Source organism: Strigops habroptila, chromosome 10 (genome assembly GCF_004027225.2).
Source record: "Strigops habroptila isolate Jane chromosome 10, bStrHab1.2.pri, whole genome shotgun sequence".
Lineage (NCBI taxonomy): Eukaryota > Metazoa > Chordata > Aves > Psittaciformes > Psittacidae > Strigops > Strigops habroptila.
Genome location: NC_046359.1, coordinates 15,283,133 through 15,306,219, shown reverse-complemented (window position 1 = coordinate 15,306,219; position 23,087 = coordinate 15,283,133). Strand labels below are relative to the sequence as shown.

The following is a 23,087-nucleotide window of genomic DNA, read 5'->3' as shown; positions in this document are numbered from 1 at the left end:
CAGGCGGACAGAATTATTCTTTCACTTTGTGTTTATACTACTTAATTGGAGAGGTGGGACGCCTGGTTCCAGGACAGTCTACAGATCTATCTGGAAGCAGACGGCAACTACAATTACCCTGTCCCAGAACACGCTGTAGCATTCAACTGCTCTGCTGGGGTGCGGCTTCAAATCGCTCCAGGCAGAGGAGGGAAAAGAATATGGCTTCTCACATCCTAAATCAGTGCCGAAACAGTTGGCCTATTGAATGTAATCCTTCTCCTCTGGCATCTTTCTCAACCTACCTCTTCATTTCCTTTGCTTTTCTTAGAAGAACTCTAGTATAAAGAACTACTCTGTTGCAGAGCGCAGTACAACCTCCCAGATCATCCCAAGCAAATTACCTTTTCCAGTAATTTCATTGCTAAGCAACAAACAACACTCAAAAGAGAAACAAAGTTCCTTCACAAACTTTCACATCCCCACCCTGGTGAATAGCTGCAATTTATCACACCTATTTAAATGATCTATGAGTGCTAGTCAGAGCAGTAGCACAAGGAAGCTTCAGTTTTCTGCTGGAGTCAGAGGTGACTACTAGTGAGACTGAACCGAGTTTAAACCATCACAAAGCTTGTACGTTTTCACACAGAAGGTGTCAGAGAAATTTACAACAGGTCTCTAGACATACGTTAGGTACGAATTATGTAATGTATTATTATGAATGTATTATTCAGTGTGTATTAATGAGCTAATATAAGCATCCTCCAGGACATAGGCCACATATTCCAATGCCAGCAAAATAAAATATGCATTTAACATTAAATTTGAGTATGGGACAAAAAAAAAAAAAAAAAAAAAAATCTGTTTTCCCTCAAGCCTCTGTGAACTAGACTCTAATTAAGTTAAATTCACATTCTTCCTCAAGGTATGAAAGACCCAATTAGCCTCTTCCACCTGAGGGCTCTAATGTAAGACCATATGAATCTTACAATGGAGTGTTACAAAGACATCACAAGCTTTCATAGCATTCCCTAATCTCCTATGGATTTGTTAAGATCTGTACTCCACACTAACTATGTACTGGATGTGGGGTCTGTTCCCCTGAAGGAGTTGAAAAACGAGAAAGTCCACGTCTTGACAGAAGGTAGAAAATGATGAAGACTGACAGGTTTCTTTCTCCCTGGTCTCCTCATACAGGGTGCACCTTTTGTAGCAATCTACCAACTCCAGCACAATCTCCCAGCCTGTTACCTTTCATAAATATAGCCATAGTTTAGTTCTGCTTGCAACTCATGTAGCAAGGCTTCTGAGAATCAGACCTAACAGAGAACGCCCTCATGAATTCAATGACTTATGAATTCAGTAAAACCCTAATTCCTCATATCATTTGCCAGTAAGACCATATAAGCTATTTAACTTGAATGCAAAACTTTCCGTGAAGGTCGTGTTGTTTCTTTACTAGTCCTTCTACCAAGCAGTTTCAAGATAACAGCCACTGTCAGAATTTAGCTACAACTACTGCATAGATGTTCCTTACTCTCTTCAGAATGCAGTACCTGAATTCAGTACATCACGGATCTTGGGTGCCATGCCTTGCAATGCAGCGTACTACACCCATCCTCAGTGCCAACACTGAAACCGGTACAGGCTAAATTCTGGAGAAAACACTGATATGCACTAACCACTTTGCACACACCCACATTACGGGCTTCAGAAGCAGCTGAATACTAACAGTCCTCTCCTCCCTTCTTTTACTGTCTTAACTCGTGTGGCTCAGATGAGAGTCCAGCCTGATCTTAACCAAAAAATTAAAAATAAGCATGCATTGACTGCCATCGTAGAAGATGCAACCTCTTGTCGCCCTTGCTCTGCACATGCCTAGATCAGGACAAAGCTATCCTAGCTTCCTTGTAATGTGTATCTTGCCAAATCTGTCACAACAGAGAATGATCTAAAGCAGCTCTTTCTCAGCATCACTCTGGTTTCCAAGCGTTAAATGAAATCCACAGTGATGTTTGTGATGGAGGCAAAAATACTTAAAGCTGGAGAGTCAGAATAAGACTGACAGTCCTTTTGCATAAAATGCCATGGGATAGCATTATACAGAGCAGACTCTTTCAAAAAACAAACGTAAAAATACAGGCCTAAGTTCCTAAATTGGCATCTCCTTTCCTTCCCCATCTGTTTCCCTTCAACAAACAGAAGCCACTTTACTCTTCATATCTTGCAATACAAGCAATATCAATTTCTTTTTTACTCCATCCTGCTTCCAATTCATGTAGTGCAGTATTCCCATATTGCACCAATACAGGATAAGATCTCGGAGCCTAACAGCATGCCAAGAACAGCAAAAAAACAATACCTGGGAGAGCAAGCACAGAAAATTACTTCATTTTTATTATTAGAAATGAAACACATATTTGAGCAGATGGCCCCACAAGAAAACCAACCAGAAAAAACTGCTTCAGCAAGATCACTCATGACATCTAATACTGAGACAACTGATGATCGCAGATCCGCATAAGGTCATAGTTACAGAGAGTTTCCAAGACAGATGCACACAACTGTATATTCTTAGTGTTTATGTTGTCAATGATTAATAACCAAATTGCTTCTTCTTACACACTGCTTATGTGGCATTCTGCATGACTGCTTAAGTTGCATAGGAAGGCATAAAGTTGTTAGAAGAGAAACCTGCTGCCAGCCACTGCTATAATCTGCTGAAGCTTCAGCCCCAGTCTATTTCACTGTTCTTTGTTTGCCCGTCCTTCAGGCAGCTTGTGACAGTCCTGTGACAGTCCATGTGTACAGCAATATAAATTGCTTTCAAACAACAATTTGCTTTACTATGTTTATTCCACAAACTCCCTCCATTTAATATTTTTTCCAAATTCTTAATGAGCTTCACCATTTTATTAAAGGATTTTCTCTAGTGAGTAAGAAGCCAAATAATATAATGAGGATGGGAGGGAACAAGAAGTGGAGTGCAGATGCTAAAATTAAACACTTTCCCCATATGCTTTATATAGAAAACTAAAAGGCTATGAAACAAACCTTGTCCTCTGTGCAAGGAGTAGGTGTGCATTTATTTACATGATGAATGACAAACTCAGTCAGCTGAACATAAGGAACAAATCCAGTGCTCCCTGCAATTTCACTTATGCACAAAAGCAACCCTCAGTTGGTACCATCAGTACCAGGGTTCTCTCTTTTGCATTTGACCTTACTGTACTCGGCAAAGAGAGGGCATTTCAGGTGTACAGTTTGTAATAATACAGCAGTTTTTGAATCTTCAAATGCTTCCAAACAGGTCTTTGAGATGACCAGGCAGGTTCTGCTTCTTGCTCACCTTTCATTTTAATGACCGTTTCAAAAGACTTGAAAGATTTATTGTGCAGGTGCAGAGTAAATTAGGGAGGAAAAATGCACCTCGCCAGAAATCTGTGCACTCTAGGAAGTATTTGAGCAAGTGGTGGATGTACTATATTGGTCTGGATTTATACTTGTACAAGTTCTTATTTATATTAAATAGGAAACAAGTAAAGCTAAAGGCCACTACATGAAACAAGCATTTTATTAAACGGGGCCCAACCCAAAGCACTGTTGGACACAGAAGGAAATACACCATTTGATGCCTGGCCTGTTACATCAATGATAACTAGATGAACTTCAGTTTCTGGAATTCACAGAAATAATGGCAAAACATGCATTTCAGCCCTCTGTCCTTCCTTAGTGTGTGCTATTTGAGTTTTCTAACAGGTTTTCGATTTGGACAATGGTATCTTGTGTTTTCAATACTTTCCTTGTAGGCACTCTGTGACCAAATCAGCTAAACATGCAGGGCCAGGTTATGCCTTGCCCTTAACCAGATGTGCAGTGGGAAAGAGAAATATCTGCCTAAACTGTACTACTGAATCCAAACACCCTGTAGCTAGGTCTGAGCAGGCAGTACTAAAGTGTTGCCAACTCAGTCCCATCCCCACTGTCCTGATCGTGAAGGTTTTTTGATTGATTCATCTCTGAAATCTATATAGCCAGATCTAAAAATAATAAACTGCAGGGATTGTGGATTAGATCTTTGTCTCATCAAAAAAAAAAAAAAAGAAAAAAGAGAAGTTACATACACTACAGTGTATATGATACGAACAAATAGAAAAGTGGGACCATTTTTAATTTTTTTTTTTTTTTTTTTTTTTTAAATGTGGGTTATTGTTTTATAGAAAACCTAACTCAAATGTAAAATAAGCTCCTGGACAAAATAGTTTACATTTTGTAGTACCAGACAGTGTAATTGATTATGAGTGGAAACAGGCATCATAAGGTCAACTTGGCATCTGAAGCTTAAAGTGCTTTATAGCTTTACTAAAAGAAAACTTGAAAAAAAGAAAAAAAATTAAGTGCTGATGTACTATCACAATTCCATGCTTTTCTTACCAGTAGTGTTACTACACATTGATTAAGGCTTAGAAATTTACTCACTGAAAGCATTTCATTTTCACAAGCGTGTCATTTTCTCTCTTCTTGTAAACTTTAACTCTAGTTATTAAGATGGGGGGTAGGAGGTGATCCAGGGACACACATAACCCTATTTTACTTTAAAAAGACAAAAAAACTCAACACGACAACCTCCTTATAACAAGTAGACAACCTGATCTGTACACTCAATGACGACTATTTTTAGGACAAGCATTGCCTGTTTGAAATCAGTCAGGAAGCACCAAAATAAGATCAAGCAAGTAAATTATTAAGTCTCATTATTGATATCAGCTGATTATACTTCCCATAATAGAAATATTCCCCTGCTCACTTGGGGACAGGGAAAAAAAGCAAAAAAGCACTGCATCTTTTAGTATCAATGTACAGCCAAGATTCAAAGCTCTCTGGTTGGACTACTTTTAGAGTGATTCTTTTAAAGCTTTTCTTATTCGACAAGCCTTTGTTATTTATTTCAGTGAGCCACATTCAGATCACCTCAGCCAGCTTCTCAGCACGAATGCCTGCACTTACCCGTTACAAGAAGGCTGGCCACTACAATCTTACATGAAATGAGACTGCTGTAAAATCACAGAATCAAGTAGGTTGGAAAAGACATCCAGCCATTCCCCAGCTCTGCCAAGTCCACCACTAAACCGTGTCACTGAGGGCTTCATCTTCACACTGGCCAAAGGAATGTTTTGAGCTTTTCGAAATACCAATGAAAATTGCTATTTGGAAGCAAACAAGCATTATCTTTTAATCTTTTACGTGAAAATATTCAACCGAAATTGATAGTACAATACGAAACTGAAATTTAAACTTCATTCTTACACCCGGGTTAGCAGTGTGTCCCCCAAATGAGGATGAAACACAAAAGGAAACCAAAAGCTTGAGGAGACACCCCTAAAAGCATTTAAAAGTTCAAAGAAAGAGATGGGCATTTTCAAAAACACCAACATTTTTGGGGGGAGAAGGGCGGGCAGCTGGCAGCCTGGCTCTTAAAGCGAAACAGTGTGAGTTTAAAATGCGGGTGATGCACCTTACATAAAATACTCTGCTCTCACAAGGGAGTTGGGGAAGTAACGAGTACTCCGGCACCCAGCCGCTGGCCCCGCACGATCCCCGCGGCCCTGGGGCGCGATGGGGGCGGCAGGCCCGACCCCTCAGTCACAGGCCCGGCTGCCTAGGAAGGCGGCCCCACACCAGCCCCATCGCCTCCCCGGTGGCCCTCAGGGGGTCCGGGCCTCCCCGGAAGGCCTCCGTTTGCCTGCCGTTCGCTTACCAGTGGTGGAGAGGACGGTGCTGGCGAAGAAGAGTGAGGAGGTGAAGTCCCAGTTCCAGTTGCCCGAGGCGTTGCTGAGCACCGAGACGCCGTAGTTGCTGGCCTCCAGCACCCGCAGCAGGAACTGCTCCAGCTGCTGCTCCGAGAGGCAGGCGTGCTCCTCCAGGAAGCGCTGCTTCAGCTTGCCCAGCTCCTGGCGCAGCAGGTCCTCGTAGGGCAGCTCCACCGAGGAGAACACCACGGCGCCGAACACCAGGTACAGCAGGTAACCCAGCACCAGGAGGGCGAAGCACCAAGCGGAGCGGTGCTGCTCCACCAGACGCACGCAGGAGCTGCCCGCCAGCGACTGCAGCATCTTACCGAGCCGGGGGCCGGCTGCGCCCTGGGCCGGGGGGCTGAGGGGGACACGGGGGGAGCGCGGCCGATACGGCCACCGGCTGCCCTGCGCCTCTGCGGCCGCCTTGAGGCGCGGAGCGGCGCTGATGCGGCGCTCACGTGGCCGCGCGGCGCAGGTACCCGCGGCTGAGGGACGGCCTGCTGCCGCCAACCGACCGGCCACAGCGCCTACGTTCAAACGGCGTGTTCTCTCCTTCTCTTTACGTTTCTTATCACCCAGCCGCGCGTGACTGGGCCCAGCCAGCGTTCAGTGAAGCCGACCGAGACTGTCCCTTAAGACACAAAAGTGTCTGGAGACTGCCTTGCCTCGCTGCTCCCCCCGCCGAGAGAACCCCCCAAACAGCAATTCCTTCCACTGATCCTTTTGTTTTATTTTATTTTTCACATTTCTAAAGGTGCCGGGTGAACCGGAAGAAGGTAACGACACAAACACAGCGGTGTGAAGCATGAGGCTGAATTTCGGTTTGGGGATGTGATGCATTCAAGGAGGAATCCTGATGGCAGGCATTAATGTCCTCCCTCAGGTCTTCTGTGACATAACTTCAAAATGAGGCCTGTTTGGGAGGACATTTAGAACCAGGTGGCCTCCAGAAATCCCATCCAAGCTAAATGAGTCTTTGCTTCTGTGCTGGGCTCCTGGAGATACTTACTTTCTAATGGTATGAAGCGCCTGGCTAGTGCTCAGGGCAGCATCCACAATGAATTCAAATGCACTGTCCAGCCAGCCCTCTGTGCGGCCCGAATCAGTGATCTTCTCCAATTCCACTTCAAACACTTCTTTCTTCATCCATCTCAACTCTGGCCAGCAATCATGCAGTTAACCTGCAAAGAAGCTCCACCACCACATGAAAAAGAGCAGTGAAAATTGTAGGCTCCCAAAGTGGCCCTTAAGGTGACTAAAGGCAGCTTCCTTGGGTAAAAGAGAGAGAGGAGATTCCCCAGCTGCATCCTGCAGGGCTCTGCCATTTCCCTTTCACGTCTCAGCTGATGACAACTTGTACAATCACAGAAACAAAGTAGTGGCTTGTAAATTAGAAACTTAATGAGACTGAGCTAGTGAGTTCGGACAGAGTAAATCATATCCCACAACCTATGTTAAGCTGTGAGGTACACTGTAGGGACTACCATGGGAAAAGAATGGAAAAACAAAAGGCACAAAACAATTTTTCATGCTAGAAACTTAAAACAATGTGTTAACATTTTCTTTTATACAACAGCTACATTAGGCTGCAGGATGGATCTGGCCTGGCAGAACAGCTCATCCGGTCCCTGGCCCATTCCCTGCGGCCAGCTACAGCTGAGTTGTTCCAGGGGCTTAACACCTCTCCATTCCCCTTGTTTCACGATCAAAATGCAAATGTGTTCATGCATGCAAAAAGCAGCTGCTTAAATGCTTGGTCAAATAGTGGGCTTGGGGGATGTGGTAGGTACATATAGACAGGCTGAGCAAGCAGACTCTCTCAGTGCTGTGCCAAGAGGATGTGTGTGTTCTGGCCTACAAATGCACATCTGTTATGTGTGCATGTGCATCTTTTGCATCCATGTTTGATCACACAAATAGGGAGGGGACACCCTGTCCACTTGGGTGTTTTGGTAGGAAGACACTTTTCCCCCATGGCTGAACCCCTGAACTGTTGCGAGGTAAATGGTTCCAAAGTGTTCACACGTATAAATTGTAGCACTGAACAGAGGTGCAGCACAGTGAAATTAGGGGAGGGACTTGAAACGAGCAGCTGAAGAAAATCCATGCTGTATGTCATGAAGTTAATTGACAGAAGGACAGACATAGGCAGAGATGTTACATCCTGTCAGCACCTTTCATCAGCATCAATGTACTTTTAAAATGTTTTTTCTGATATGAACCACTGATGTGTAGGAAAAAGACAATCTAAATCAATAGCAATGACAATTAATAATGGATACTGTCTGAAAAAAAAAAAAAAAAAGCTAATCCAGTAATGCAGACATGCTTTTGAAGGGAGTATTCCAAACAAATGTTTCATTGCATTACACTAAGGCAGCATGCATTTAAACATTGTTACAGAAAAAGAGATCAACGAACCTCATTGACCAATTTGGTATGCTTGGTTAATTCCATCCAATTACTTAATCACTTGTTCCCTCAAATTCCAAATGACTGAGTACCTCCATCTATAATATAAAAGCCATTTAAAACAATATGTGTGATATATGGGGCTCCATTTTAATCAAATGTACTCGGTTTGCCAGATAAAATAGGTTTCATAATACTGTTTAATTTATGACAACATCTGGTATGTACAGTTGCATTCATGATAGGGAATGGGCATATATTTGCTGTAAAATAATATTTTCCCAACCTTCAAGCCAAATATTTATTTAAAGGTTAGAAAATGTTTGCCTCAGAACACACCTCTCTTCAGTGGTGATAGGAAACTGTAGCTGGGTAGCTGAACAGTTTTATTTGTTCATATTTATATGGCCGCCTTCAGTTTTCCGTTTTTATGAATCACTCATTCTCTATTTTTAGAAGTCTCTCACACTTGGAGGTTTGCTGGGCTAGAGAGAAAAGGAGGACTCTCTGCTGAACAGAACTTGCACTGCTCTTATAACTCAATTTTTCCCTCTCTGGTTTTTGGAGGCATGGGCCAGGGAGAACAATGGCAGAGCAGCGCAGCTGCTTTGTGTCACCAAAGCATTCACATTCTTGATTCCAAAGCAAATGTCTGGACAGTGAATTTTACCCAGCATTGTTTCATTCTACTGTGATCATCCCTCTTAATAAAACATGAATCCAGTTAATAAAGCATACTACATCATGTCATCACTCATCCACTAGCTACCCTCAGTGATAACTGGAGAGGTCCAGCTGTTAGCAGAGTAAAGAAACCCACTATTGCTAGGTACTGGTGCTCTCTATCGCACCCAGCTCCCCTCTGAACTGCAAAAAACGCAAGTACAAGCTGCCTATCTACAAGTGTAGAAGAGAAGACGGACACTAATTCATCCATGGAGCTGAGGGAGAAACCATGTTTGTATCCTGGGGTTCTTGAAAAGCATAGAGAAAGCGACTAGTCTCTCTAACTCTGCTGCCTGGGGAGACAGGACAACTCCCTTGCCAAATCACTGGGCTAGCAGCTTCTTTAGTGTAGTCCAGAGGCTGAGAAAATCCTGTCTCATACAAAAGAAATGTAAGGCATTTCTCAGAGCTCTGTGAATCACTGACATTTTCTGTTAGGAGATGTGAAATTGAAATAAAGAGGTTTTGTGTTGTGTTTGTGGCAGCCTGTTCTTCTCTGAACTTTTTAGTTAACTGAAAAAAAAAAAATATTTTATTACTGACATATTTCCAGTGAAATGCTGTAGTGCTCCAAACATGGGAAGACAAGGTGATGGTGGCAGGCTGGAGGAAGATGTCAGCCTGGTGGCAGGCAGTGACCAGAAAGGGGGACCACTTTTGTTCGGTGAATATAAATGACATTAGACAAACATAGTAGCTCGAATGAAAAGCAAGAATGGCTCATAACAGCACCCAGAGACTGACCTATGCTGAGCAGCGTATGGCAAAGAGAAGATTTGACACTGGGACTCTGCTGCTCTGATCACTGAGCTCTAGACCCTGAGTGGGGGATGAGTCTGAGGAAACACCCACATTTGGCACTCTTACTGATATTAAGACTATAAAATATTTTCGTGACCAAAAAGAAAAACAGAAAATGACTCAAATACATAGAAAGTTTCAAGTTGACTGAAAGTTTGGTTAGTTTTGGGGTTTTTTGTTTGCTTGCTTTTTTGTTTCAGAAGAGTAGTTTCATGGCAGAATCATAAACATTTTGACATCAGTCTTAGAAGAAAATGTTGCTCCCCTCAAAAAAAGTATAATTTTACTGAAGAACCTTAAGTCCTGAGAAGCAGGGTAAATAAAATAAATTATTAGGCAATTCTTGTCCTGACAAACCTGTTCTGCTTTGGCATACCTATAGCATGAGCTCACAGTACAGTGAACAGAGGAGGAGGTGGTGGTGGAGAGGAGTGGGATGATCCAGGACAGCGTGGGAGTCAGAAACAGTTATCTGCGGAGAACATGAAACAGTATGATAGCTGTGTCACCATGACAGCTGAATATTGAGTAGCAATAGGGAACCGATTTGTCCTTCAGGATTTTTCTTCAAATTTGGCATGAGTATAAATTCAGTGGTTATAGCAAGTCTAAAGTCTGAATTATCTGTCCTAAATTATATGTACATGAAGGAAGATAACCATAAATGTAAGATTCTCTGAATTCCCTTGCATTAAGGATTCTGCCACATATAACTGTTCCCATTAATATTTTTTTAATGAAACTGAGAAGTAGAATCCTTCATAATTTGCCGTATATGCTAAATGAAGGCTGGATCATCGTACATTTCCAATTGCAGAAGAAAATATATCCAAATGGTTGTTTCTGAACACTCAATTTGTGGGCTTTTGCAGAAGTTAATATAAGGTTGTCTAGCAGCTCTGATTGAATGTAGTGCCCCCTGTGAGGGCAAGCAGGATGTGGAGTTATAAGAATCACATCCTCACACACACCAACACAAATGTAGTTAAGCTGAGAAGCAGTCAGATGGGTTGCCGTGTGGTCTGTTTCTGATTGGTAAGGTGTTCTATTTCAGCTAAAGGGACTCATCTAAATTTGGGTCAAATAATGTGAATGCTATAATAATTGAAACAACACAGCCTGACTTTATAGAAAAAAGTAATCTTTGAAGAGAGGCTTCATTCCCGTCTTAATGTGGCAGGAGGATGAAGATGCAGTAAGAGTACAGACATATTTCGGTCTTTAAAATTTATGACCAAGCAAACTGGTGACAGTAGAAATATTGCTGTGGAAGAAAGAGCCAGTGAAGCCTGTGTCGGTGCAATTTCCAACATCCTGCCTGGCTGAATTATACTTGAGATGAGAGGAGAAAGCTTGAGATTTAGTGGCTTCCTCAAAAAATCCTTTTATGCCATTAACTTAATGGTGCAACACTGTCCACAAAGGTTAAGACCACCTATCTGTTACAGCAAAGGAATGAATGTGTCTGGTTTGGGGACTATATTTAGGGGAGTGTTTGCGTCATGGAGTAGTAGTATTTAGGATGAAGGAAGTTTATATGCATGGTCAGGCACAATTTCTTTCTCGAGTGAGTCATGCCTTGTTCAGCATAAGTGTAATTTTTCTTAGCGTTGCAGTAAGTATTCATATTTAGCCAACAATCTTGGTGTCTGAGTGGAATAACTGATAGATAACTGTTTTAATAGGATAAGAATTGTATGTCGTGGAAAAAGTAATTTCATGTATACTTGCCATCAGGTTTACTCAATGGCATTGCCCAAAAAGCAACTTCATCACTCTAAGAGGTATAGGTCCAATTGGGATGAGGGCTGCATATATGTGCCTAAATACAGTCATGTATATACATATATGTTTTTATATAATTATATATATAGTGTGCTTCCTCAAGCTTTTCTTTGTTACATTGTAAGTTGTGCCACATCTTTGTAGAAAGGTAATTAATTACCCGTGATTTGTAGGATTGTGTTAATGCTGAAGGAGTGTAATAGCTCAGAGAATACAGGATGTCAACATGACCTTATTAGAGCGTTACATTAAATAAAATTCAGTGTTTTAAATAAAGTGACCTTGCCCTCCTAAGTCCTGTGGCATTCAGCTAGCAGAATCACTCCTTTTAACCTCTTGTTCAAGATGGAAAAAAGAAGACCAGCTAAGATACTTAATAATTTGTACTGAAAATAAGGGCTCGCAAGATACTTTGTATCTCTTCCTTCTACCCCGTAGAATTTTTAGTACCTCTTCACCCTTCTTGGCAGCCTGGTGTTAGAGATGGTTATGGAGAGAGATAAAAGAATGCAGTAGCTGAGGTGGACCCAAACAGCTGTGGATGTCCAAGCCCCCTTCCTGATCTTACCACCTCTGGGACCAATCTTAGTTTTGTCTCAGAGCGTTGTGCTTGTTCCCGGGCACCCAGGAAATGATAGTGCCAGCAAAGCCCACCAGCTTTCTCAGAGTCATTTTCAAAACACACAGCCCCAGAAAGGGTTACACACTAAATGGCATATCTGTATTTACTTTTTTCAGTAGTTAGGCACTATTTCTGTGATTCCAGTTTTTGGCGAACTGAGGTCCAGCCCCAGTCTCTTAGTTTAATGCTGCCATTGGGGATTGCTGGTAGGTCCTTTTGCCTGTTTTAATTCAGTCTGCATTGCCTTAGAATTTGTGTACTTGTAGAATCAATTTTATGCAACAGACTGAGTTGGACTTGTGTTACAGTGGGGTATGTATAAGTAAACCAGCAGTGGTGACGTTTTCACTGACAGCTAACACACCCTCTTGCCTATTCATGGAAAGGTCACATTAACTTGACAAAACAGCTTTCAGCTTCAGCTCCCTTTGCCTCTGTTTTCCTCAGGCCCAGTGTGTGTACACAGCACAGCACTGCTTGCCAAAGCCTCCCTGACCTGTCTAATTAGTTCAGACTGAACAGTGTGTGTGTGCACTTGGACTTCATGCACTTGAGTCAGTGTGCTGGAGCCTGGTCCTGACACTGACTGCTCTTTCACTATGCACTGGACAGGGCTCAGGTGGCAGGAGATGTTTTTGAAGCTGTTGTCATTTGTAACAGTGAACTTCTGGATGCCTGCAACCATCCTGGCCCATATGAGACTCTGTGGCAACTGCACATCACCTCCAGGCAAGCTACTTTGCTATAATAGGGAAGTCTGGTGCTGGATGTGACAGCCTGTGTGTGAATCATACAGGTGTCACAAGACAGGTTCTTAGAGTGATTTTCAGATGCTGCCTAGATGCAGCCCAAGAATTAAGGGAACCTGGAAGAAGCAGGGTTGCAGCTCTGAGAAAGAATCTCACCTTCCTGCTGCAGCCATAGCTGATAGCTAGGATGTACAGCAACTTGGTTTTTCAGGTCTCTAGACTCCTAAGGAATTTAAATTCTAAAGAGATATCCATCTTACAGATCATTGCCAGTCTCTAATACATACAACGCAGATCCTTGGCTACACCTGAAAAAACCCCTTGCATTTGACCTTGGATATTTCCTGTGCTGGATGGATCCTACGTTTTGAAGGAGTTTAATGTTTATCTGCATTCTGCGCAAGCTCAAATAATTTCCTACAACTGTCCTAGTGGGATGGAGAACCCAGGGAACCCTCTTCCTGGGCACACACTTCATAGCTAGCACATGGTGGGAGAGTTGAATCAGGCACACTTCCCTCATCATTCCTGCAGAGCAAATCCACCTCTTTCTGTGGCCAGTCCTGATAGCTCTGAGGCCTAATACCTCTTCACTGGGAGCGTAGCACAAACCCTATACATACATAGCATGTACACACATATATATAAACACACACATGTATGTATTAATACCCTATAAAAACACTGTACCAGAAAGCCTTAGCCATGGCGTTTACTCCTCATTGCTGAAGGCCTGCAATACTTCAATGAAGTAAGCAGGAGTTACTATTCATAGATGAGGAAACACAAGCAAAAACATCTAATTTGTGATACTCCCACCTAGCCATGCTATATGGACAGGTTAATTTTGCACGCAACCCTTCTGCCTCAGCAGAGTTAAATTTTAATAAGTCCAATTAATTGTCTCACTGAACCAACATCTGGAACAGCCCATGGATACTATTGCCACATGCACCTGCTATAATGATATCAAAGCCTACTTCAGTGACCTGAATCTTTTGAAAATTTAGTCCTTTATTTTTATCTACTTAGAGGGAACACAAGCTGCAGTGTCCTACTTTTTCTCAACAGTGTCATCTGACTCATCAATCATAACTGAATTTGAATCCTATTATCACCCACTGACTTTCAATCAACCTAACAAACATATCAGAAGTACAAAAGGACAGTTTTGTCAGTTGGCCCAAGATACCTTTGCAAATCTTGAGTCATGTGAGATAGCTTAAGGTTTAAGAAAATTACAATTTCAGCAAGGCCAAATTCTACACCTTCCCTGAAAAGATACACTTAGAAAGAACATCACAGGACAAGAGAAAACATTCTGTGAAGTAAGACAACTTTAATATGAGATTTTATGCTACTGTGTTAATTTTTAATATAATTCAACAGTAGTATTGTTTTATCCACTTCTGACAGAGTGCACTGTACACTCTTGTAACATTTACCAGATGTTCATGAGGGCATGTGTGCTGAGAAAGGAATACAAAAAATGTCTGGCTACAGTCTGTTAAAGAAATGGCTTAAAATGTAGGTCTACCCAGAAAAACCTCAGTTGAAAATCTGACAGGTTTTTTTTCCCTGTACTTTCAGAAACGCATGAAGCGATTAAAAACAGCAACACATACCCCACCACCCTCACCACCAAAATCTGTTTTTCTTGCTGTTACAGCAAAAATGCTCCAATGCTCAGGAGCGTTGTGTCCTGACAAGAAGGAAATGGGGCAAGAAGGCCAGGAGGCCTCCATGGATGTATAAGGAGTTGCTGAGAATACTCAGATGGAAAAAAAAAGCTTACAGTAGGTGGAAGTGAGGACAGGAGGCCTGGGACGAATACAGGGATGTTATCCGGGAAGTTAGGGATCAGGTCAGGAAAGCTAAGGCCCAGTTAGAATTGAGTCTGGCCAGGGTTGCCAAAGATAACACGAAAGGCTTCTATAGGTATGTCTCTAACAAAAGACAGACTAGGGATAATGTGAGCCCCCTCCAGAAGGAAACGGGAGAACCACCCTTGATTTGGACAAGGCTGAGATTCTCAATGACTTCTTTGCGTCAGTCTTCACCAGCAAGTGCTGTAGCCATGCTGCTCAAGTCTTGGAAAGCAGATGCAGGGACTGAGAGAATGAAGACCTTAGGCCCACTGTAGCAGAGGATCATCTTAGGAACCTGAATGCGCACAAGTCCATGGGACCTGATGAAATCCATCCACAGGTCCTGAAGGAGCTGGTGAATGAAGTTGCTAAGCCACTGTCCATCATATTTGAAAAATCATGGCAGCCAGGTGAAGTTCCCGACGACTGGACAAAGGGAAATATAACCCCCATTTTCAAGAAGAGGAAAATGGAAGACATGGGAAAGTACAGACCAGCCAGTCTCACCTCTGTGCGTGGCAGGATCATGGAGCAGATTCTCCTGGAAAGCATGCTAAGGCACATGAAAAACAACGAGGTGGTTGGTGACAGCCAACATGGCTTCACTAAAGGGAAATCCTGTCTGACTATTTTGGTGGCCTTCTATGATGGGGCTACAGAACTGATGGACAGGGGCAAAGCAGTTGACATCACCTACCTGGACTCCCTCGGTGGCTCTCATCGCTCAGAATTGAGGCTCCTGGATGCTGTGTTTCCCCTCGCTCCAGTATTGAAGGTGTCCTCTCTGGAGCAAGAAAGAGCAGTTGTTTTCAGTTTAAACATCAATGGATGAAAAATCCTTTTAGTGTGAAGTTCTTACTTTCCAGGAAAACATGTCTTGCAGAACTGGCCTTAGTGGTTTGCTGTGGTGGAAATCTGCAACATACACCAGGGACACCCCAGCTGCTGGCAGGCTGCCTCTTCCTGTATGTGGTCCATGTACGACTTTTCACAGGCAAAGGGGATGGCAGACCTGAAGGAGCGTTACAGAGAAGGACCTGTAACAGCTTAGGAAAGCCAAGTGGCTTGTGGTTAGTTCCCTAAATCAATTCAGAAACTTGAAGGTAGGCGCTCCAAAATTTTTAGCCAGAGGCGCTGTCTGCTTAGACATTCCCATTCATATTTTGTGATAGATAGACAGACATTATCTTAGAAGAACAAAATGTACTATTACCACAGGATGATATAAATCCTGCCTGTCTTCTGGGAAGTTCAGATTGAAAGAAAATCTGAACATAACCATCCTAAAGCATGAAATATTTATGAAAAATATATATCACAGCATTTTATATACAATTGTGCAATATACTTTTGTGAGGTTGCTCCCAAGGTACTTCTTTTATATCTTAACTTGTTGACAAATGGCACGATGCTTTGCAGCAGGAAAATGTCTCCACTCCAGCCCCCTAAATGAACTCTTTAAGACATATTTCTTCTGCTTGATATTAAAGCAGAATACTGAATTTTCACTTCATCATTTTGTATTGAAATGGTTTTGGTTATGAAAGTAGAATAATCAAGAAAACTATTTTAAATATAACTTCACAGACGAAATTGCATTGTCTGCTGAGTTTGAAAATCTGTCTATAATTAGACTTAAATGTCACTCCTTCCAGTGCATTTTAGCATTTCTGCAGACTGTAGTCCTTACATAATGTATAGTTTCAATGTAGTCTTCTTATGAAAATTATGACCCTGTGCCATGCTTTCAGGAGAGTATATCTTTATATTAGCTATTAAAAATAATCTAATAGTTGATGTAGTTGTTGACTAGTTTCCTCTTGTTCCTGTAGCATAATCTGTAATAATTCGCTTTTCTCTGTGTATTGCTTCATACTGTAAGTTTGGGAGGAAAATGATTCATCTGTAGCTAAGGATAGTACAGAATTTTACTGTAAGTGTCTCTATTTCATATTTTACAAATGATGCTTGTATATATGAAGTGCTATATACTCCATATAAACAGCAGTGGAATTTCAGCAGTTGTAATCTTTTCTTTCACTCTATGGTCTTACCATAGAAAGGAAGAAAGGAAGAAAAAAGATTATTAGTATAAAAGATATTTACATGGTTGTGCTTTTGCAGAAAAGATGCTAATTAACCAGATGTTGGGTTGGGTTTTTTTGTTTCTTTATCTGTAATACTACAATAACCCCGTCACTCACAAGGTTCTGTTTTCTACTTGACCACTTGTGATAGCTGTTTCCAAATTGAGGCTTGCTTTTTGAAAAAGAAACTGAAGAGCAAAAAGTGAATCCTAAAGAACCTGTTGATATCATACTGGTATTTCATCTAGTTATTAAGACATTGCTGTGCTTTAGTGCCCTCTGGGTACACCTGCAACATGCGGTGTGTGAACAGGGTGGACAGATGGGGAGAGGGAAAAGATATGAGGGAGCTGTTGTGTCCCCAGGCAACCTCAGCTCACTCACCATGCCTCCTGGTGATGTGCACTTCCATAGCAACAGCCACAGTGCTGAGAAGCCTCCATGATCATTTCTTCCTCTTCTTCCAGTCCACTTCTAACACTTGATCAGCTCAGATATGGCCCCTAATTCGTTCTCTGAGTAGTGACAAGGCGTGAAGGCAATGGGCAATAGAGATATGCAAGGTCAGATCATTACCCAGAATTGATCTGAGTAAACAAAATCAACATAGATGGTTTATCCCACCTGCATTTTAGATGTGGGTGCCTCCATCCCTGAGAAGAGCAGAGCTGCACTGCCTCTCCACCACATACTGCTCATTTTTAGGGGTTCAGCCACTGCTAGATTTATGTTTAAACAAATTGAAACATAATGCAGTGGAAATATTTTCCCTTCAGGACACCTGTTTTTCAGAAAAAAATAGTTCCCCTTGTTAGTCAGGAATGAACTGTAAAAATCACACCTCAGCCCAAATGAATTCTGTCTGTACTTGAAACTTTAACCTAATTTAACTGTTAACTTCAAACTCTGGTATAAAGAGAAAAAGTGAATATTTTTTACATAAGGTAGGTAAGGCAGCATCTCTCATTTTAGCACATTTTGTACCATATAATGGTGAGTTCAGATATTTCAAATCTAATTAGGACATATACAGTGGACTTTCACTACAATCATCATGTAAGTAGAGCTATCATTTCCAGCGCAAGCAGCTCAGGTGACCTGGCCTGCCAGGCTCTACTGGCTTCCAGACAATGAAACAACGCAATTTCTTCTATGAAGAACTCCTGGCTCCAAAGATCTGTCACTGCAAACAGCAGTGGGAGCAAATCATACGTCATCCTAAAAAATCAATATTGAAGAACAAATTGAACTATAATAGTGTGTCTGTCTGGTTATTTAAAAATAGATGAGCAAAGAACATGCAAAGGACAGGAAGCAGCCGAAAGAGAGATTACTCAAAGGTGGAAAAGTTGAAAAGAACCTTTTCCTTGTGGAAACCGCCTGGCTTAGTACCCACTGAAACAAAAGAAATGGTTCCTTCCCTTGACTTTGAAAGCTTCATCCATGTGTCTTCTTAGACACATCATTTGTGTCTTGTCAAGCACAAATAGTACCAAATTTCCTTTTTTGCCTCTATGTTCATGCTAAGGACCATTAATATTGCCCAAATAATATAAAGGGAAGGGTCTTGGACATGTAACAATCTAGCCTTCAGACCATAAACTTTCAAGGAAACAGAGCACACAAATCTATCAACAGTGAGCTAAGATTGTCCCAAGAAGCCTTATTAAAATTTCTAGAAAATTATAGACATATTCTACTGAAATTTACTATTGAAATCTCTGAACTATTATGAATATCTTTTGGTGATACTCTTGAGACTTCATTCTCCAGAAGATGCAGTTCTCCTTTAAACTCTACAGGGTGCTTCAAAAGCCTGCAAGGGTTATAATTTTCTAATAAATATTGTTGTATTGAACAGTTCTTTTAAAATGCTCTTTCAAAGAAAAAAAGAAAAAACACTTACAAAGCAAAGTTTTCACTATCAAGAAAAAGTAGAAAGGAGACAGCTGAAAACATTTAGTATGCATGTATCAGTAAATGTGAATATTGCGAAATTCAGGGATTGAGAAAGAAATTAATGACACTAATGAACCACTGACAGGGATCTAAAAATAGTTACACATTAAAAGCTTCTAAGAGTGCCGGGGTGACATTCTAAGAAATATTATTAAACCCGGCTATTCTCTCCAAAGCTGTGGAGGTCAAAAATTTTACTTACAAATACTGCTGTCATATGTCTGACCCAGCAGTTCAGAAATATTCTTTAAAACCAGAACTAAAGCTCTTCATATGTCATCTGGATTTGCCATCTTGGCACACAAGATCAACCATCACAAGGATTGATTTGTGATTCCTACTGATTTGTGGTTCCTGCAACATGTATGTAGGTGTTAAACTTGGGTGTAGAAGCAACATGGTGATTTTTACAGGGCTTCGTGCCTGACCTGGTGAGACCTGCAAGCACACTGTTAGATGTCTCTCTGTGAAACCAGCACAATTCCTGCGTTTCTGCTCTTCAGCACCAAGTCAGATGAGCCAAAACACTATGAACGCCTGTTGCTTTATAGTCACTGAGCCTATGGTTCAGCATAGAGTCATAAAATCATAGAATGGTTTGTATTGGAAGGGACCTCAAAGACGATCTGGTTCCAATCCTCGTGCCATGGGCAGGGACACCTTCCACTAGACCAGATTGCTCAGAGCTCCATCCAACCTGGCCTTGAACACTGCCAGAGGTGGGGCAGCCACAACTTCTCTGGGCAACCTGTTCCAGTGCCTCACCACCCTCATAGCAAAGAATTTTTTCCTAATGTCTAATCAAAATCTCCCCTCTTTCAGTTACAAGCCATTCCCCCTTGTCCTCTCCCTACTGGCCTTTATAAAAAGTCCATTTAGCTTTCTTGTAGGCCGCCTTTTGGTACTGGAAGACTGCTAAAGGGTCGCTCTAGAAAGCTCTATCTAGAGCTAAACTTAGTTTCTATTAAGAGGGCAGCTTGCCTATAATGATATATTCCTCATCCCACTTTTTTTTCTTGGTAAGGAAAGTTTAAGGTTTGTACTTCAGTAGTAATTCTCAGTGAGGAACCTAGGGAGCTTGGTGATAAACTTCAGTAAGTTCTTACAAATCATGATCGTATAAGGTATGATAAAACAGCTACTGTCTACACCACCTCAGAAAAACTAGCTGAGATGAATGGATAAGCCTCTCTTACATTTAGTATCCTGGTATTCTGCTGCCTGGAAGAAAGTGTGTCTGGGCTTTGAAACTCTTCCCATCTGATCCTGTATGCATTTAAGGGAAAGAGAAAGAACTGATATTACAGTTATTTATATAACATTACCCTGTGATTATTTCTTGCTCGGAGAAAAATGAATATGAATGGCTCCAGGGAATAACAACAGCCAATGAAAAGTTGGCATTTTGGGCTTGTCTGATTCCTGACACTTTTGTTGGGTAAACATTTTCCAAGAGCTAGACTCACAGGCATAAACCTTGCTGGGTGTCCTGTCTAAGTGGGTAAGATTTCTCTGGAAACTAACTTTGAAATGCTAATAATTTTTTTAAAAATTATTTATGAATTATTCCTAGAATTTTTCTGTTCAGCTGCTTCATTTCTCATCACTGGGATTGTCCCCATGGAGCAGGTGGAACCTGTGGGCTCCAATTTGTGACCAGTTGTTCCTCAGAGCCTTGCCAGGGGGGTTCACTATGGGAGGGGCTGATCTGATACCAATGCCCTGAGTGCTGTGCTTGAGTCAGCTCCTGGCTGCCAGTGAGGAACTTGAGTAATGAATTTCTTCCTGGAGAGATTTTCCTGAAGAAGCTGAAATAAATGAAGTATTTCAGCTTGTTTTACAAGAAGACCATCTTGCTTTTACTGAACAAATTACCCTGTAGTCATATAGCTGGTTATGGTTTCTGAATGAATTGTGAAATCTATTGTATCTAGAGCCAGAGTAATTATGACACATCAGGTGCATTTGTGATTAGAAGCAGTGACTATTCTTGCAGCTCACATTTCAGCAGAGAAACTCGGAGCGTTTTTTAAACACCAGTACCTCTCAGAAAGGGAGGAATATATCAATTACTAATAAGAAATATTCTTATACTTGAACATACATGCGGTCTTTTCTACTCAAAATGTTTTCCAAATAAAAACTCCATTGTATATAGAGTATATGATCAACCCCGTAGGGTTTAGGGTAGGAAGTGAAACTGTAGTTGCCAGTAAAAATGACATAAACAATTCTGAGATCCAAAAAGTAAACACTCCAGTTAGAATTTGGCTAGGATATGAAAGCTAAAATCTGCGCGCCCCTGGAAATGAAATAATGCCATTTTTAATGACTGCAGTGTCAAGGGTGTTCACTTACAACTGTTTAAACACAACTCTTATTAACACAAATCTGGACTTTATGTTAACACAGGGTCAGAGAGATGAGTCATATACAGTGAATCACTGAACCCGCCTGTAATAGGTGTCCTCTAGACTAGCTAGGCATTAATGGTGTATGACTGCTCTGCTTAAAGTGGTACAACTGCAACACTCAGCAGGGATAGGACGGGTTTTCTCTCTGCAGCACAGAGCTTGTAGTCCCATCCTGGGTCACACAAAGGATATGCAAACGTGTAGAGGAAAGAGAAGGTTTAGTTATGGACAGGCAGCTACATCGCTCCATCTGTTCTCAGGCTCTGTGGAGAAGGTAAGGATTTCAGGTAAGGGCAGGCAGCTGCTATTGGCAGCAAGAGAAGGAAGCTGTCCTGCCATCCTGCAAATTCCAAAAATGCTAGGGCTGGGGCAGGGGAGGGCTGTTTTGTCCCTGTGTGAGGGCACGTGCCAAAGAACCTGGTGATTAATGGTGGGATGATTAAACCAAGGCACAAGGAGGCTGAGTATTTTTGGTAAATTGTGCAACTAGCTGATAAGAGAGAGGATATTTTACAGGCAGAGAACTGAGACAGTGATGAGGTGACTAAATTAAAGTCAAAGTGTGAGACAGCTAAGAAATTAACTAACATCTCCTTATTCCCTGCCCAGGTTCTTAAAGCGGACAGTGTTACGTGCTCTTTTCTGTCCCTACAGCCTATGTAAGAGGCTGTCCCTGTCGATCAGTGTGCACTGCATTGCATACTAAAAAATACTGAGCATGATGAAAGACTCGCAACCAATAGGGTTGTAGCAGCTTTAATTAAAAATGCAATTAAAACCCAGAATGAGTTACCATTAGCCAAAGGGGCTAGGAGAAGCCAGAAGGTTCGTTTGGTGGTTTTTTTCCCCTAATATGTTGGAGTGGGAATGGAACGAGGGCAGTAACAGGGCAATTAACAATGAAAAATGGATGACATGAATGGTGACTCAAAATGGGTGGGAGATGCTGATTTATTTATTTATTTTTACATCTGCCTATTGTGTATTCAATAAAGAAGTTTGAATAATCAGTCTTGAATAGTCAGAATGATGCTGTAAAATTAATTGCTGATTGAGAACTCAGAAAGAGTAATTGGAAAATGTAAAATATACAATGCAATGGCTCCAATAATAACAATCCAAGGGAGCTAGATGAATTGTGGAGTCTGACTGGATTGACAGGGTGCTGTAGGATGTCTGCAACATCTGGCTTTATGTACCTAATGGCAGTGCTAAGTTACGAGACTCATCCCTCTGCAGCCATGGTGAGGGAGTCACCTCCAGAAGACAGCGGTATAAGTGAAGATCTACGAGTCTCCGAGGGGAGCCAATCCATTCACCTGGGCATCTGAACTAGTACCTCAATGCAGGTGATGTGAAATTTCCCTTCTGTTTCATACCACAATGCTCAGTGGAGACACCAGGGGAAATAAAGTGTCTTCCATCAGAGGCGAATGTGATAAAATCTGCTGTTCATCCACTCGGGTTATTACAGTGTTCTTACTACCAGGATGTTAGAGCCTTATTGATATTGAGTTCACACTGGCTCTGTATTCCCTTAACTCCATCAGCTTACAAAGGGAAAAAGAGGAAGGAAACTGAGACAAAAATGAGGCATCTTCCAAACAGCAAAGCTGCCACTTCATTTACTTGTACCAGCACTATGCTCAGAAGGGTAAACTTCAAAAGGAGTGAAGTCTCTTTTCTTCGGCAGCTGGATGGAGCCAGTATAACACATATCAGCACAGATATGGCTTTCCTGACTCCAAAGCTAAGAAAATATCTTTCATGCATCTAAAGACTAGGAAATAAAAAGTGATTGCCTCTTGATTTCGTCCTTGTGCCTTTATTCTTTAATCAGAAATTATTTCCTGGCAAGAATCTCTTTTGTTAACAGGAACCAACAGAGAG

General features: G+C 41.7%; 1 protein-coding gene and 2 long non-coding RNA genes across 3 annotated transcripts in view; 1 reads left to right on the top strand and 2 right to left on the bottom strand.

The window, feature by feature from the left end:
- The window catches only part of KCNK1 (potassium two pore domain channel subfamily K member 1), a 34,523-nt gene extending 28,123 nt beyond the window's left edge, over nucleotides 1-6,400 (bottom strand). The window contains exon 1 of the mRNA XM_030499874.1: nucleotides 5,738-6,400. Within this exon, the coding sequence (XP_030355734.1) occupies nucleotides 5,738-6,092 (355 nt within the window). The 5' untranslated portion in view covers nucleotides 6,093-6,400. The remainder of the gene's footprint in view (nucleotides 1-5,737) is intronic.
- Nucleotides 5,835-9,396, top strand: LOC115613859. Its single transcript, XR_003993544.2, has 2 exons — nucleotides 5,835-6,002; nucleotides 6,529-9,396. It is a non-coding gene; the product is annotated as an uncharacterized LOC115613859 (long non-coding RNA).
- LOC115613860 lies at nucleotides 6,496-17,599 on the bottom strand. Its single transcript, XR_003993546.1, has 5 exons — nucleotides 17,449-17,599; nucleotides 17,209-17,339; nucleotides 15,435-15,521; nucleotides 6,784-6,966; nucleotides 6,496-6,687 (listed from the first exon to the last, which is right to left on the bottom strand). It is a non-coding gene; the product is annotated as an uncharacterized LOC115613860 (long non-coding RNA).
- Nucleotides 17,600-23,087: the final 5,488 nt, after the last annotated feature.